Below are 18,870 nucleotides of genomic sequence, written 5' to 3' on the forward strand. Positions count from 1 at the left end.
GAATGCCTGTATTGACCATTAAAGTGGTTTGTGATTATTTGCAGACTGCACAGTGGAATTTTTTTTTATACCGACGAAAGTTGCACTGCGTTGATCCTATACAAAATTATTAATTTTTGGTAGGTTGTTTTAACAAGTGCCTCATCTACTTTTTCTTGACACTGGATCCATCATAAATCGCACATGCTCATTGCGAATTTTTCGCTTAATTCTACGGCCACATGCCTCTGATGCCACCGACACGTATTCCTAAAATGGTGTGGGAACAAATAATGTATCTAATTTCTTCCAGGAGTCTATTTATTTATTTATTTATTTATGCATTTATTTTACCTGGCAAGATTAGGGCCTTCAGGCCCTCTCTTACACCTAACCAGGCATTCTCAGATTGAACGAGTTACAGTTTCTACTTAACATTAAGGACATATAGCCTACTATGGAGTATTGATGTTAAAGAAAAAAATAGATATTATAACCGTAGTACAATGATAATTATAACAATAAAAAATAATTATAACAATCAATAATAATAATAATAATAATAGTAATAATGATAATAATAATAGTAATAATAATAATAATAATAATGTCTATGTATATGAAAGTAAACATACTTTTCTTTTATGAATGTCAGTCACATTGTTAGTTGGGAATTTTCTCGTTATGTTCTTGCAGCTTGTGAGTTATTCTCATCGAGCACAGACATAAGACGATAGAATGGGGTGAAAGAGATATATAAGAGTTAGATAGGTTAGAGGAAGAGAAATAGAACGGTAAAATTCGAAGCTGTGATGGAGAGGAGAAAGAAAGAGATGGGAGGGGCACAAGAATGGTGGCTATACCGTCCCTAATATGTATGTTATGAGTTCCCTCTTGAATGTTGAGTAGTTCTGGATAAGACGCAGATCACAGGGGAGCGCGTTCCATAGTCGTATGGCTGAGATGGAGAATGACACGGAGAAAGATTTTGTGTTATGTAAAGGTACAGCCAAGATGATAGACGTATCCGATCTGGTGTAGCGATTGTGGAATGATGATAGGTGTTTAATGTGAGAAGATAAGTATTGGGGGCACCAGTGGCTAAGAAATCGATGAAGTAAGCACATCGTGTGGAGATCGCGTGCCGTATGTGGGCGTATCCAACCTAGCTGGGAGTATGAAGGACTGATATGATCATACCACTGGATCCATCATAAATCGCACATGCTCATTGCGAATTTTTCGCTTAATTCTACGGCCACATGCCTCTGATGCCACCGACACGTATTCCTAAAATGGTGTGGGAACAAATAATGTATCTAATTTCTTCCAGGAGTCTAGTCTCGCAAGGTATGGAGAAGAATTTTTAAAACTTTAAAACTAGGAAAGAATTAAAGGTGTGAGGCGCTGGGTAGGGAGTGGTGAGAAAGAGAGAGAGAGAGAGAGAGAGAGAGAGAGAGAGAGAGAGAGAGAGAGAGAGAGAGAGTGAGTGAGAGAGAGAGGGGAGGGGGGGGGGGAGGAGTTTATGAGTCGTAGCTGAATACCTCTTTCGGTTCAAATGGCTCTGAGCACTATGACACTTAACATCTGTGGTCATCAGTCCCCTAGAACTTAGAACTACTTAAACCTAACTAACCTAAGGACATCACACACATCCATGCCCGAGGCAGGATTCGAACCTGCGACCGTAGCAGTCACGCGGTACCGGACTGAGCGCCTTGACCGCGAGACCACCGCGGCCGGCACCTCTTTCGGTACAGCAATTTCCCGCACAGCGAAAAGGTTCTTGGTTCGACTCTTGGTCCTGCCAGGAAGTTTCAAATCTGCGCACACTCAACTACACAGTAAAAAACTCAATCTGGAAAGGATCTGTAGACCATTACTTCGTGATTCACTGTTAGGTGAATCGACTTAGGCGATTTACCCGTGAGTATATTACAGCCCGCAACTGCGATTTTGGCAGGTCTACAAAATACTCATTTTCGTCTGTCGCAACAGCGTCATTTTACTCAGAACGAAATGTGGTGCATAGTACAGTGTGTCATACAGTTCCTGTTTCTCTTTGTAAGCAAAATATTTTTTTTCTCTTTGTGTCAACAGAAACTACTACTTATATAACGGAGCGAGGTAGCTCAGCGGTTAACACGCTGGACTCGGAGGGCGGCGGTTCAAATACTCGTCAGGTCGTGATGATTTTGGTTTCCCGTGATTTCCGTATATTGTTTAAGGTAAATGCCGGGGTGGTTCCTTTATAAGGACAGGGCCGACTTCCCTCTGTAACACCGACGTTTAGCCAGTCATTAATACAACTATTCCTGTGTTATTATTGTCTCTCTATAAATATATATATATTTGACGTCTTGTAATAATGATCCCATTTTTTTAAAAGCATAGTTTATGCGGGAAGAAATGTTGATCATATTACTGATTCATGCATAGGGCCCAATACGTAGAAATTATTACTAAAGGAAGAAAAGTTAGACCGAAGTCCCTTTGTGCATAGGAGATGGCTGGCGGGCCAAAGCAAAGAGCATGTGCGCTTCTTGTGAGCGCACCAAGGCAGGAACGGTTGCCAGTCGGTCAGTAGCTAGTCTTCAGACCGTCAATACCTTGAAGCGGAAGCATGGCTACGTTATCGGCGATTTTACTGGGAGTAACACTCGGATGGACGTGTAACTAGTGTGCTGCACCGTGGAATGCTTCTGCAATGCTTTGCGGTGGTTGGATATGGAATGAAGAATTCTATTAGAGCATTTTGTTTGTTGAACAACGCTTGTGAAATCCACTTTCAAAATTATCAGCAGCACAGACTAACGCATCGTCGAATCCAGGCGATGTATTGCTTCGTTAGATTTGTAAAAATGCATGAATGAATAATTTCTTTGCTGTGATCTGTGTTATGTAATTGTTATACGTTCCAAGACAGGTGTTACCCTTACTCGCGTAACCCGTGCTAGGATCGTATTCATAATTCTAAAAATTATCTGAGTGTCCCTGTGGAATCTAATTATGAAAAAAACTGTTAGGTTTAGTGGATGATAATAATAATAACTGAGAAGCTAAAAACCAGAGTAAATTCAATATAAAATTTTAAGAAAGACTGTATTCTTTATATAGTTATTTAAGAAAATAACTAGCATCCCATTCCGCCATTCCAATGTGTTTTAGGCATTCTTAAAACTAAGTAACTGATGTAACTTTTACTATTGCGTAATGCGTTTCTGCTTTAAGAGTGTTGCAAACAAACGTTGCCAGGTATTGTTTTATAGAAAGGACCCCCATATTATAGGATCAGGTTTCCTCACTGACTGAATGGATATCATAAGTGAGGTATTCTTTAAAAAGAATTGAATTTGTGGTAAGGTTCTATGGGACCAAGCTACTCAGGTCATCGGTCCCTAGTCATACACACTATTTAATCTAACTTGAACTAACTTATGCTAAGGACAAGACACACTCATGCACGAGGGAAGACTCGAACCTCCGACGGGAAGAGCCGCGTCAACCGTGACAAGACGCCTACGACCGCGCGGCTACCACACGCGGCCATTTTTCAAAAGCTAGACAATTAAGTTAGCAAACTTTACTGCTATGGGGAGGTTTGCTAGTCTGTTAACATCTCATAGCAATTAAGTATATAGATGCTGTTGTTAGTGACTGATTTTGTGAATCTGTCCACACGTGAGACAAATACGCGATGGTTCCATCTTACGAAATGAATATCTGATGTTGGAAATTATTAACAGTTATTCCAAAATTACATGGCCGATTTGGACTGGGGGATGTATTTTTACCTGGCCAAAAAAATTACGACTGTTAAATGAATCCTTGTTCAGATACTATTTTCGAACCTATCTCGTTAATGCAAAAAGCTTCGAGACTGCACTCATAAAAAATAGAAAAGACAGGATCACGGTTTTAATGCTTCAGGTGTTCTGCATCTATATGAAACTGTAGGAAAAGTTCTTCTTTGGAATGTTGTTCAAATCGTGCTTCACAACGTCTTGAATACTTGTTATGCCGTCAAATCGTTGATACTTCATGTGCGTTTCTGTACTTTGTCGTTTCGTGGTAGGTTTGGTTGATAACAGAAAGTCTTGTCAACAGTAACGGCTTTTCTCAGACAAGAATTGTTCGCATTTTGTTGTTCAATCAAGACGCGGCATGCGTCCATGAGGCGGCCTTTTCGTGCGGGACTCAAGGTGCGCGGAGCAAATTTTGCACGCACTTCTTTCTCATTCAGATCTTTCTGGATAATGTGTCACACTTGATTTAGAGATTTTGCTCCATTGTGGTTTGCGGCACAACAATGTTGAACCCTTCGGTCGCATGTCCACTATTTAATATTACCTGACCAGAACTGGCTGGTCGAATACACATTTATTGTTTACAGTTGTTAGTTCAAGCTAGCACTGTAGTTAATGCACGGACGTCGCTAAGTATGCGAGGAAAAATAAGTCTCCGAACTTTTTTGGACGGACGTAGTATACTTTTCAGTATAAAATAATTCTGTGTTTGAGAGATGGAACCAATAGGACAGTTATTTAAAATACGTAAGTTCCACAATAACCGTGACAAATCCTGTGAAAGAGTAACTTTATCTTGCTATTGTAGTAATATAGTTAAGGAGTGTTCTACCTCCACACCCTTTACCCATTCCGAGTTTCTGCTGGATCTCTGTTGACCTCGTCATCGACAGAACGCTACAATCTAATCTTGCTTCCTTCCTTCTTCTCAAATACACTCTAAGACGGCCTGGAATCTCACTGACTGGAGTAGAATTGTCTTCTGTGGTGGGTCCCGTTACGAACTGAGCCCCAACGACAAACGAAGACGTTTCTGGAGATACCACAGACAGTGGTGGGATACCAACAGGACTGTCGTCCGCCATACGCTCCGACCACCTGGACTGATGGTCTGGACTGCCATTTCTTTTCGTAGCAGGATCTCTGAATGTCATCCGTGGCACTCTTACAGCATGTAGGTATGTCAACTATATTCTACGCCCTGTTTTGTCGCCCTTCATAGCAATCCACCTTGGGCTTCCATTTCGCACGATAATGCCCAACTGCACACGGCGAGAATTTCTACTGCTTATCTTTATGCTTTCCAAACCATAACTTGGCTAGGAAGGTCGCCGGAACTCTACCAATCGAGAACGTTTGGTGCATTATGATCAGAGCTCGATATTTTGACGATATAAAGCGCCAGTCGGAGAGAATTTTGCACGATATCCCTCAGGAGGACATCCAAAAATTCTATTAATCAATGCCAGTCCGAGTAACTGCTTGATCAGGTCCAGCGGAGAATTAACGCGTTATTGACTTTGTGAAGTTCTTTCCTTCGAATAAATCATCAAATTTTTCTGAAATTTTAATCACTTTTTTCTCTGTACATGTGCGTTATATCTACCTATTTCCGTTCCACTAGGAGAAGTTCTTCGTAGTGCGTCTTTTTTCATTGCCTTTAATTTTAGAGTATCATTGGGCTTCTCCGTGGTGTACTTCATAGCGTCGCTCGCTTTAGCCACTCAATTCCCAGCTTCGAATCACTTTATCCGACATATAGAAATATTATATGATACGATAATCTAGTGCCAAATGATTGTTCTATAACATATTCTTCCACTTCACCCCCATCCCTGATCCTCCATACACTCGTCACCGGCGTAAGATTCAGAGGTATCTAAGAGTAGTGTGGCTACCAACTATCTGGCGCACACTGTACTTAAACGTGGTATTGAACTTTGGATACCACTGAATTCAGCCAGTTCAAATATCGCGATTTGTGGGGGGGAGGGGGGGGGGGAGGTTTTATTTCCCCCAACCTGACGTCGTAGAAAAAAGTGCTGTTATATGGCTCAATACTGCATTTAAACGCAAAACGACCGCCATCTTAGAATGTGATGTCAGTGGTACCACATGGTTCAATATTGTGTTTAAGTCAGAGTTGCCCAGATAAGTACCTCGCTGTACTACTCAGTCTCTTGTAAGAAGTACTGTTGAGATCCAGGCACACGTATAAATGAACAGTGGTAAATAAACGTAGTTTCACAAAACATTGTACCGTCAAATTTTACATATTGATTTTGAAACCATCTCAACGCTATAGTCCATTGATGATGGATAGGTCGAAAAATGAAGCAAGATCAGAATTTAGCGTCCCGTCGACAACAGGATCAGTAGAAGCAGACCATAACCTCGAATTATGGGTGGTGCGCGAGGAAATCGGTAGCACCCTCTCAAAAAAACCACCCCAGCATTTTCCTTAACCCATTTATAGAAATCTAGGAAAACCTACATCTCACTAACAAAACAGGGGATTGATCTGTTGTTTTCTAGAAAGCGAGTCTTCTGTGCAAACCACTGCGCAACCTCAAACGGTTAGATAGGTCGAGTTGGGCCTCCGATTTAACTCCTTAAGTCTTTGTCTTGTAGGGATAAATAAGAATTCATATGCTCCCAGACCTGGTTGCAACATTTATTCGTTAAGCAATATTATTCACCATACACGTGATATTTCGAGTTAGTGCATCATAATTTATTGCTCATACAAACATGTTATTCGTCACATGTACCACATACATTTTGTTAACTAAGCAAGAATCGTCGGTATAACTAAGACAATTAAAATTCGGATCATTCTTTTTCGTTGTAAGTGATTCCGGACATGGGTTCCCGTACAGAACTTCACCAATTTAGATCCTTTTGCAGTCTGCTGACGTGTGTAATAGAAATTTTTGAGCATCTTGTCCAATTTCCAGAGCGAGTAGTCCGAAAATAATACGACACTGTGAACCCCATGAGAATTCCGTGAAAAGATAGAACCAGACTTCTCTCCATTGACAGAGTTCTGTGTTCTACCTGTGAATCCTTTGTCAATGAGAATGGGTCGTGTGTGGGGTGGGATTATGATTGGACAGCCAAATATGAGCAGCAAGCTACGTAATAAATTAAAAGTGAACCGTCAATTGCCAAATTAGAAAACTGCAACCTACACTAATTGGTTTGCTGTTTATAGATGAAATACGTCTGTTGCCGAAATTAAACGTCAGTACTTTCGCAAGCGTGATTCGTACAACGAAGCGAGGATCGTAATAACGTTATTGATACAGTTTCCTGTAGCAACCTGGTCGTTCGGTTAACATTAACGGTTATGAGCAACACGGAAGTACCTGCAAATAACACTGTAACACCGAAGGTCGACGCTCTTTCGTTACGACGAGTACGATTCGAGTTAATATACTACAGAAATCGTCCAAAGTTTTCCTAGATGTTAATTCTGGGGTGATACAATTAAACTATTACAGGACTAACATCAGTTTACAAAACCCTAAGATTATCTCTCTCTCTTATCTATCTGATGAAAAAATGTGGGCCGGCCGGTGTGGCTGTGCGGTTCTAGGCGCTTCAGTCTGGAACCGCGTGACCGCAACTGTCGCAGGTTCTAATCCTGCCTCGAGCATGGATGTGTGTGATGTCCTTAGGTTAGTTAGGTCTAAGCAGTTCTACATCTACATCCATACTCCGCAAGCCACCTGACGGTGTGTGGGGACTGATGACCTCTGAAGTTAAGTCCCATAGTGCTCAGAGCCATTTGAACCATTTTTTTTTTAAAAAGTTGTAGGGAGCACGATACTCCGTATCGATCAAAACCAAAATCGTTAAAATTAAAAATATTTTTGCGTTAAAAACTGATTATTTCTTTTAAATTTCAACATAGATCGCTTTGTTTCCAACAAGGTTATCAAAAACCATTAATTTACAAATGGAATTTAACCGAGCGCTAGTATGTAGTCCTACAAGGTGATTACTATTAAAGTTAAACTTTCAAACCGCTGTAGAAATAAAACCGCTGGATAGAATGACGTCAAATTGCAACGGAATATTATCGGGGAAGGGGAAAACGTATGACAGAAGAAAAAGAAGTAGTTACAAAATGTAGTAATAGATGTCACTGTAAGAATCATAATTTCATGGTGGTCCACTGCAAATGACAAATGAATCATACAACAATGTCTAAGGTGTACGTTTGACGTTTTAACAAACTGTACTACTGAGTGTTCATGGATATACAGGTGTGATACTGTTAATTAGCACATCGACCACGGCAACGTCATGTCACATCGGATGGGAAAAATCGATCTTTAATTGTCCTGAGGTCAAAAACCGCGTAAAAGGCATCAATCGCAACTAAATCGGATCATTAATTTCCGTGTGACTGGCGCAAAACATGTTCAATATGCTGTACACCGCTTTCTGCAACGAGAAACAGCATGTTCCACAACTCATAGAAGTGTTTCCAGGGTCACGTTCAGAATGTGTTGCGCAATGTGTGCCTTCAATGCAGCTAAGTTTGCTCTCGGAACACTTCAGATAGCCCCACAGCCAGAAGTCACACGGATTAAGATTAGGTGATCGGGACGGCCAGGCTGTAGGGAAATGGCGGCTGATAACTCTAGCTTTTACGAAATAGCGCTTCAGCAGCTGACTAACTGGATCTACAAAGTGCGGAGGTGCGCCATCTTGCATAAAAATGGTCCCATCCACGCAACCACGCTGTTGGAGACCTGGAATGACGTGTTTGCACAAAAGACACTCATAGCGCTTACAAGTGACAGTAAAGGTAACAGGACCGGAAACATCTGTCTCTTGGAAAGACTATGGCCCTATGATAAATGATGCCGTAAACCCGCACCACACAATGACCTTTTCAGGATGAAGTGGTACTGGTTGATTTGCGTGCGGATTTTCCCGTTGCCCATATTCGACAATTCTGTGTATAGACAAATTCTGTCATATGGAAGTGGGCTTCGCCTGTTCACAAAATATTCCACGGTCAGTCGTTGTTCACTTACATGTAAGCAAGAAATTCCGAATCAAAGGTCTCTCTTGCTGGCAGGTCAACAGGATACATGGGTAATTTAGAATGGATAACATAGAAGGTTGTTTTGTGCGATTTTGCGCATCGTGCTCACGTGTATGCCCAATGTTCGGGCAATTCTCCGTGCACTACAAACACACTACCTTTCGTCTGCTCCTGCACTGCTGTGGCCACTGCTTCCACTGAAGTCGAATCATTTCGTTTCCTCCCTCTACCAGCTTGCACAACAAAGGAACACGTCTTTTCGAATTTCTGAATCATTATCTCCAGACCCACGGCAGTCGTCGGACCAAACCATTCACTGTCCGCAACTTCTGCAGAGCCACGTGTGCATAGTAATCATTCTTGTAATACAGCTTTACAAGCACAGCGCGATCCTGCTTTGAGACAGTCACGGCGAAAGTCGCAGACTCGTAAGGAGGAAAATACGTGTACCCGGGGCGTTTATACCAAGTTCAATGATTCGTGCGCATGACAGGTGTTTTCATTTACGTATTCTGACACATACAGTGCCATCTATTGATCAATTTTCGCACTATTTTTTTCTTCTGCTATGCGTTGTCCCCCTTCACCGATAATATTCCGTTACAATTTGACGTCATTCTCACTAGTGGTGTTATTTCTACAACATTTTGAAAATTTAACTTTAATCATATAAGTAATTTCCCTGTATATAACGTCTAACCATTTATGATGTACACGAGATTGCTTCTAGAATGGTCTTATAGTTGATTTCATTCTTAGGAAGCACAAAAATAAAATCACGTTAAAATTAGCGTTTCTATTGTAGAGAAAGATGGCGGGGCTTAACTCAGTAAAATGAGCCCAATATTTCCCTCTAAGAGTTCCTGAATTGACATGAAACACATCATTACTAAGATCCTCGTTTGTACTAAAGTAGCTTGTTATTACGTAATTCCAAGTACAGTGTTACAACGTATGAGGACGTATTTGCGAAGTATGAGTGCATGAACTGAAAGTCTTCCTCAGACCAGCAAGGAATGTATCAAAACCGTAATGCCTTTCAGCTGTTCCGATGTAACTGAATATCCTCCCTCATATTACCTATTTAACTCCAGAAATCGAAACCACTGAAATTGGATATATCGCGTCCGGAAACAAGACCTTTTTGCATACATCATTCACATGGTGCTTCCACTCAGGTATGAAAAAAAAAATAGCCGAAGTGAATGATGTCAGCGTATTGATGAAAGCGAATATTACAGGGTCTTAAGCACAACGAATAATACTTCATTGTTTTCCTCAAACTAAGTGTAATTAAGAAAATGTTACCTTGTCTAGTCAGCGGCCAAGTTGATACAGAAACGGAAGGACCACCAAGGGGCCGGCCTTGGTGGCCTAGCGGTTCTAGGCACTTCAGTCCGGAACCGCGGACCGCTACGGGCGCAGGTTCGAATCCTGGCTCGGGCATGGTTGTATGCTGTCCTTAGGTTAGTTCTAGGGGACTGATGACCACAGCAGTTAAGTCCCATAGTGCTCAGAGCCATTTGAACCATTTTGAACCACCAAGGCGCCGCCCTGAGTGGCCGCGAGGTTAGAGGGGCCATGTCACTGACTGCGCGGCCCCTCCCGCCGGAGGTTCGAGTCCTCCCTCTGGCATTGGTGTATGTGTTGTTCTTAGCATAAGTTAGTTGAAGTTAGATTAAGTAATGTGTAAGTCTAGGGACCGATGACGTAAGCAGTTTGGACCCTTTGGGGAACAAAAATACCACCAAGACAAAAGTACATCTAGCTGCATACAAGCGTTGATATAAGTCAACGGGGACAGTTGAAAATGTGTGCCCCGACCGTGACTCGAACTCGGGATCTCTAACAAGCTGCATGCTCACCGAAGGTATGTGTTCCTTCGGAAATGTCTTAAAGAACAGATATCATATATAAAATACATCTGCTTCTTCTCAACCTTAAAATCCCGAAACTGGCTCATAATTAAGAATAAAGTAGCCAATGCTGAGGTGTGGTGTTCTTACAGCTCTGCCATATGAATGTAATGATATTTTCGCTAAAGTAGATATTATTTTCGTCGCTAGAAACATCTCGGAGGCAGTAATGGCCATCAGACGCTAAATCTGTACATTTGGCGATATAAATTGTATCGCTTTCTGCTATCTCTCCACCATTAACTGTCACTTCTCCTTTCCCTTAAAATAAAAAAGAGGGGCGGAAGCTTAGATTTCAGTGAACGAAATGGGAAATGATACACAAAAAATCGACCGGTCTGTACCCTAGGTTATCTGGAAAAAATTATCCACACGAATATCCATAAGAGAGAATAAATCAGTCTAATTGAGATAAATGTCTATATGAAACATGCAGCAGCTAGTAATTTGAAACACTAATGATAGATATAGTCTGACATCAGTTGCATCAACAAAAGGGAGTAAAAGTCGGACAACTTGTGTAACGCTGAAAAATAAAAAAAGCTAATATATGTTTATTTCGAAAAAGTTATCGAATTATTGGCTCATTGTCAGGGAAAAACTGATAACATCCCGTACAGACACTACTGTATTGAAAACAAAAGATTACAAACAAAAGAATTTCAACAAACACAGGTAAGAAATGTCAGGACGACTCTCATTACTCGTGTTATGCACCAAGCATGTTGAATTACAATATTAAATTGTGATTTACGATGTTTATGGTATCTACGTACATACCTAAAACACACATTATTAAATTACACAAGTTGTACAAATATTATTCTAAAGTTTGTGAGGGAAACACAGTGCTCTATATGACAATACTATTGTGCTACAAATTTGTGGCTTCGAATATAAGCATTAGAACTGATATCTGGAAGTGAGTTGTTCGTTGACTGGATCATATGACTCTTAAGAGTGGGAATGTATTCAGATGTAACTAACCATTCAGAATCCGATTCGGTTTTGAGCTAAATGCTAGTTTACCTCAAGTGCTCCTAAAAGTCTAAGCATTTTCTCTTTTTGACTGTGCAGAACTTCTGAGTGGACTTCATATGTATCATCCTCCAACCAAAACTTTTCAGAACGAGTAATAAATCTATCGGAAACAGTTCTTTCCACAAAGGAACTGGAATCATAAGGTAAAGGTTTCATATATGTCCCTCCCACAAACCTTCCAGTTGGATATATTAAACCTGCATATGGAACACACTTTAAATAAAGACATTGCAGCCAAACACGTGTTGTATGAGTGTTTTGATTTCAAAATTCCTGCATCACTATCTGTAGATCAAAACATACTGAAGAACATAAAGAATAAACACTAGTTAAAACACCACCAGTCTTACGAAAGCAGTAGGAGTAGTGAAACTACTACTCACATCCAATTTCTTTCATATTCTCATCAAATACCCTACCAAAAATTGTAACAAAGAAGTTCATAACTTGACCAATACCCGAGTATGACCAACATGAGCTCCAAAACTGTGGACTTTCTAAAAACACAAGGAAGGTCGATCTTAGCGACGAGGTATGCCTATCTATACAACACTAAAATTGCCAAGAAATTGCATTTCTGTATCAAAACCAAGAGAATGTTTAAATGCAAGTTTGGATTTGTAAATTCAGAGATCCTTCATAACTAAATTTAAAATCTTTCTATCCCACACATTGCAAAATTAGTATCTTTGATGACAACAGTTTTTTCTCTCAAACGTACAATTTAAAGAATGTCTCACTAACCCGAGGGAACGACCATTCAGAGCTGGTGTCAGTCCTATACAGGTAGAAAACGTAAGGCTGGCCACCAAGAGAAGCTTGCAAAGTAATTATTTTCACTTTCAAGGAACTACGAACATGCAGTTAGGTGCCTTGGCAGTTGAGTTTCCTCTCAATCCTTTTCTAGCAGAAATCTTCATCGGACATTTCGAAACGATGTTCCTTAACAAAAAACTCTAGACAATGTACGGTCTCTGTGGACGGGCACCACCAGACAACTCAGCACATTCCACGAACATCTAAACTAATAACACAATAACAAATAGTTTTGGTGAAAATCCATTAGCTTCTTGGATCATAACATGAATATTACCTCAAATACTTATTGTTCAAACTTTACAGAAAACCTATAATACTTTCATGTTAACGTCTAATAACTTACAAACATGCTATCGTCCATTCCATGGTGCATCGTCTCACATCCATAACAATGTCAAGCTAGACACAACTGAATTTATTGCATCCAACAATGGCTGTACCCGTAACTTAGTTAACAACATTCTACACAAGAAACAAAGATGCAATAGCTTGCCTACCGTATACCCCCTGTGCATTAACAGTCATAACCAAAATTAAACCGATATATTATCTCATAGTTACGAACGTTATCCAACAAATCAGCTAAAACTTTCAAATGTCTCATGTTTTATGTAAAATACACCCAATCTCATTTCTTATCCGACAGCAGGAATAAAATAGATTTATTAAGTTATAGTGGTGTTCACAAAATCATTGTCATTGATTGTAAAAAAAACTGTACATTGGTCGAACAGGTAGGGCTATAGCAGCTGGACTGACCGCACGAATGTAGCTTGACGCTACGTAAGTCGGACTCGTCTTCTGCTTAAAATGTGCTCAGGCAAGGTCATAGGTACAAGTTCACACAGAAGTGCGACACATAGACGACCAAGGGAAAATACTTACCTCTTCAGATAGATAAGCATTTAGCTAAAAGCCCCAAACAAGTTCCGAATGATGAGTTTCATCTGAGCGCCTCATCACAGGACGTGAAGGATGAAAGAGTACCCGCTCTATGAAGCAGGATAGGCGGCGATCTGACAATGCAGCACAATGCTGGTGCATTCACAAGTTTTTCTGAGCACACCGTTCAGCGCACATTGTTGAGCATGGTGCACCACAGCAGATTTCCATTAATTGTTCCTTTGTTGACCCAACGGCGTCGTCAGTTACGACTGCAGTGGGCAGGAGATCATCGAGACTGGACCGTGGAACAGTGGAAACGTGTCGCACGGTCGGATGGCTCACGTTGCTTGCTACACCAGGTCGGTGGTTCTGTCCGGATAGGCCATCACCCAAGTGAAAGCCTGCTCGAAACATGCCCAGTGGGCGCAGACCAGTGGGAGCATTATTACGCTATGGGAGACATTCACCTGGGACCGCATGGGACCTGTGGTACTAATCAAAGGCACCATGACAGTTGTGAACTACGTGATCATTATTAGGTACCACATGCATCCCTTCATGCTCGATGCTTTCCCCCACGGCGATGCCATCTTCCAGCACGATAACAGTCCATGTCATAAGTACGGAATCGTGCAGCGGTGATTTGAGGTGCATGACAGTGAACCCACTTTGGTGTCTTGGGTACTAAATTCGCCTGTTCTGAACCCAATGCAACCCACCTTGGCCACTATAAAGGGCCAGCTCCTCGACCACAAACTACTGGCCCGTAATTTACGGGAAATACGTGGCCTGTTGCGTAGACTTCTATTGTCTCATATCTCTGGAAACCTACAAAAGACTTCTCGAATCCTTGTCACGCATCATCACGTCATTATTACGTTTCAAAGGTCGACAAACACACTATTAAGTTGCTGATGGTAATGATTCGTATCATCATTGTATATGTTCAGCTTCATTTCAAGAAACTATCATTAGTATTATTCCGCTGCAATGTTTATAATAAATATGAATCACTGACATCAGAAAGAGGCGACTGATGTTATATGGACAGCTGGAAAGGTAACCTGGAAACAGACTAACTAAATAAATATCTATTGGACAATACGACGTCCGTTAAAGCATCATTACCTTGGGTAACTAAACTTAAGAATGATTTGACAAAAGCAAAAATTGACATAACAGACACATCAGACAGGGATACATTCAGAAGCAAAATTGATATGTGGAAGCTTATTCCAGAGATGAAACCTAAACCCTGCCGACCAAAGAGGACCGAAGAACATAAGAAGGCCTTCGAGGAGAAAAAGGAGAAATATTGGGATTATAAGAAGTACCCTGAGAAAGATTGAAAATCATCTGCTTGTCGTCCTGCAATGGGGACATTCGCTAATATTATTAATAATAATAATAATAATAATAATAAATCATGTTTTCTTCTTTTAATTAATGTTATTCCAGTTTTTAGTACTCGTTCCGCAGCACTCAAATTTTGCCAGATCTAATTTATTTAACTTTGTGGACGGATGTCCTTCGTGTCGCCGTAGCCGTGAGTTACTTAACGGAGGGAAGTCGTCTGCGCCACATGCCTATGTATTGAGTAAACTTCGTTGTGTGAGAGATCGTACCTTGACTCTTTGTGATTTTATGAGGCGGAGATTGGGACCAGCATTTGCCTACGAGCTTGGAAAACCGCGTAAAAACCACCCTGAGGCTGGCCTGTTCACTAGCTGCGGTTGTTAATCCGCCTCATAGATTCACTTTCACTCCAAAGTTAGCACACAGCGCTTTTCACTATACGCTTAGTTTAAATAATAAATATAAATAATATAATGATACAGTATAATGTACTAAATGAATGTCGCATGTCATGGTTGGCACTCTAGGCTGATCCTTACCGTGAACAACGTAGCTAACGTAAACGAAGGTCGAAGAGCATGGAAGTACTCACCTTCAAAAGAAACAATGACGAAAAACGTAACTGAAAGCGGGTGGTGCTAAGTGGAAGAAAGTGTAACAAACCGTATTCCCATTACGTCCGGGAAAATGTCGTTACGAGTGTACAGTGATAGCGCCGTGTATTCCCATCAGTTCAGTGGTAGACCTAAATTAATGTTAGAGCTTTGATTTTGAAATGTTCTGAAGGAAATATTAAATTTAGTATTTGATTTTTGCACATGAGGCATGAATGTCCGGTGTACAACAACATCTGTTGGGACAGAGCATATGCTCGGAAAAACAATGATGCAGTAGAAAATCCGTCATGTGCCCTTCACAGTATTTACCTAATAGTTTTATGAAAATATGGAAAACCTAAATCTGGATCATGGAGCAGGGATTTAAACGCCTCTTTTTTCGAATGGAGTCTCGTGGGTGTATAAACCTCATCATTACATTTTTACTGTCACACAGGGTATTTATTTGAACATGACATACATATTTTCATTTTTCTAATAATAATGCTGTAGTGGGATATATGTAAGAAAGTATGGAGAAAATGGGTTCAAAGAAACAGTTACAACGTATCTTTAAGAAATTACTCCTCCAAAATCAGATTTGCTGTTGTAAACTATGGGCGACGTAAGAAACCTAATGAAACAGATACTAACTTGATGAGAAACTTCATAATTGCATGTTTTACCTTTGTTCTCTTCAAAAGACGCTGTACATTAGACACTATTTATTCCATAGTCACTGTGGTATCGTCTTCTTGAGCTGGTCCCTCTTATCCTAAACCATGCTGTATAATGAAAATATGTAACCATTATTGAGTAGTAGTAAACCTGAATATAAAATGATGCTAACACGCTTTGTTCTCACCAGAACAAAAAGCACGAGAATTTCTGAATTGTTGCTGCTGTTGCCATACTGTCGATATTTGCTGTATGTGGCAGCCAATTGAAAACGAGACAGATGGAAAGAAAGTCACTAAACTGTTCATTATTTCAAAAGTAATCGACTTAACTATTAACACATTTATCCTACTGTGACATAAAAAGGTCAGTAATGTCATGGAGAAATGTCTGCAGATAGCTACGGAACCATGATTGTATCCAGGCGTGCACCTCTTCGCCCGAAGCAAATCGACCGCCACGAAATCTCTCCCCAGGACTCCAAAAATATGAAAATTTCATGGGAAAAGATGAGGACTGTATGGGAGATGTGTAAGGGCTTTCCAGCGAAACAACCCTGACAACACGTGGGCGCGCCTGAAGAAAGATATTCGGGGCCGTCGATTTGTATCGAATAATAAGGTACTCATCTAGGTACAATCATGGTCGCTTAGGCAGTCACAAATATTTTTTTCAAGAACGCATTGGTTGTCTTGTCTCACAGTGTGCTACATTTATTAATAATTATGGCAATTTCTTTAGAAGTAATAAGCAGTTTAAGTACTCTTTTCAATCCGTCTCGTTTCCATTTGGCTGCCTCTTACATGCTGGATTTAAAGGGTGTAAGTACAGATATTTATGTTGATGACTGAGAACGGTGTACTGAACAACATTACGTCAGTGTTTACGTCATTTACAGACTAATAATTACAGGTATTACAGGTCGTATGTTTTTATGTTGGTTAGTATCTCCAAGTATGTACGTCAGGAGCTTGCTTTCCCCTGGGCAGCAGGTCAGGTGGTTTAAATGCCAACGTGTGGACGCAGAATGGTTAGTCTGTACCGACAGGTGTAGTGAGGTTACGACCGTGCAGAAAACACAAGGTCGTAAAGTTTGCAACATGTTTGTGGGAAGACTGATGCAGAGAGGAAAACAACCAGCACACTGATGTGTTTACATAGTAAGGTACCACATATAAAAATACCTGCACTGACGCCCTTGCGTCCCGTATAGCTGGTATTAGAAAAGTCTTCTCTTCTGTAGTGGTCAATCCAAGGATTGGTTTGCAACAGCTACAATGGCAGCTTGTCTCCATTCTGTGCGCGTTTCAGCTGTTCTCTTCATTTCTTTATAGGTGGTTACATCCCACATCTTCCACGATTTGATCCATGTACCTCAGCCGTGGTCTTCCTCTTGGTCTTTTTCCCCTCAACATATCCCTCTATGATTGAGTTCAGGAGTCCTTTATGTCTTCATAGATGCCATGTAAATTGCATTCTTCTTTTAACAATGAAACTCCATAAGCTTCTCTTCTCACCTGCTCTTTCCCGAACCACTTCGTTTGCGACCTTGTCGATACATTTTATTTTGAGCATACGTCTATAGCACCACATTTCAAAAGAATTTAGCTTTTGGTCTTCCTCTGTCCCGAGAGTCCATGTTTCACACCCATACCATGCCATACTCCACACATGTGATTTCAAAAATCTTTTTCTGATTTTGAGGCTGACGCTCTTAGATTTTAAAGTACTAGGTAATAAATTGGCTGTCCCTGTTTAGAGGCACTAGCAACTTAGGAACAGTAAAATCTGTGTGGCAGGTAGGTGATTTGAACTTCTGTCCTACCAAATACGAGTCCAGTGTTTTACCACTGCGCCGCTTGGCCCTATAATTTGCTGAGTACCTCGGTTCAATAATGTTTCAGAGTATTTCGTGATGTAGCAATAAACGGGATTATGATGACACCAATTTCTGAAACTTAATAGTACCTAGAATAAGCTAAAGCCAAGGGAAGCAATGTGTTGACGTCCAAAATTAAGTATCATCTACAGTGAATAGTTACTGTTGTGACCTGCCGGAAGCAGCTGAACTGCCGTTGCTGTTGCGTGGTGCCTGCCTAACGCACCTTTCATTGTTGGTCTCTCTTTTAGTAGAGAGAGTGCGGATGCAGTGAACATCGCTGTGCAGCGCAGCCATGTTCCTTAAGAGTGCAATGCCGCTGTGCAAGTCGGGGTCGTCCCTGGACCTCACGGAGGGCGGTGCGGCAGCAGCTTCTTCCGCGGCCTCCGGATCGACGTCCACCGAGGGTCGGCTGCGGCGCGTCTTCACCACCCATGCGCGCCGCCGTTCGGCACGCAAGAAGGAGCTGATTCCCGGTTTCAACCTGAGCCGCATGATGAAGGAACCACTGCGGGTCGTCCACTCAGTACCGCTCTCCTTCCCGCACGGGTGAGCCTGCATGTCCTCTTAACGCCGAGCCACGGGCTCCCGATGCGCTAGTCTTCAATTCTAGACGGGTTTTCCACACGAAGAAAAGTACATCATTTCAACGAAAAGAGTGTCCCTGAAGTTTAAATTATCACCTCGAAAAAATTAAACTCTGATCGTCAAACATGGTAATAATAATAGACGTCCCGTGAAACATAGTAATATGATGATGATGATGTTTGGTTTGTGGGGCGCTCAACTGCGCGGTTATCAGCGTCCGTACAATTTCCCAACCTTTGCTCAGTCCTATCTTGCCACATTTTAG

At 41.1% G+C, this 18,870-nt stretch overlaps 1 protein-coding gene across 1 annotated transcript in view; it reads left to right on the forward strand.

Moving 5' to 3' along the window:
- LOC126299380 (GTPase-activating Rap/Ran-GAP domain-like protein 3) overlaps window positions 1-18,870 on the forward strand; it is a 1,486,407-nt gene that overhangs the window by 112,657 nt on the left and 1,354,880 nt on the right. The window contains exon 2 of the mRNA XM_049991244.1: window positions 18,269-18,566. Within this exon, the coding sequence (XP_049847201.1) occupies window positions 18,313-18,566 (254 nt within the window). The 5' untranslated portion in view covers window positions 18,269-18,312. The remainder of the gene's footprint in view (window positions 1-18,268; window positions 18,567-18,870) is intronic.

This window comes from Schistocerca gregaria, chromosome X, assembly GCF_023897955.1.
Source record: "Schistocerca gregaria isolate iqSchGreg1 chromosome X, iqSchGreg1.2, whole genome shotgun sequence".
Lineage (NCBI taxonomy): Eukaryota > Metazoa > Arthropoda > Insecta > Orthoptera > Acrididae > Schistocerca > Schistocerca gregaria.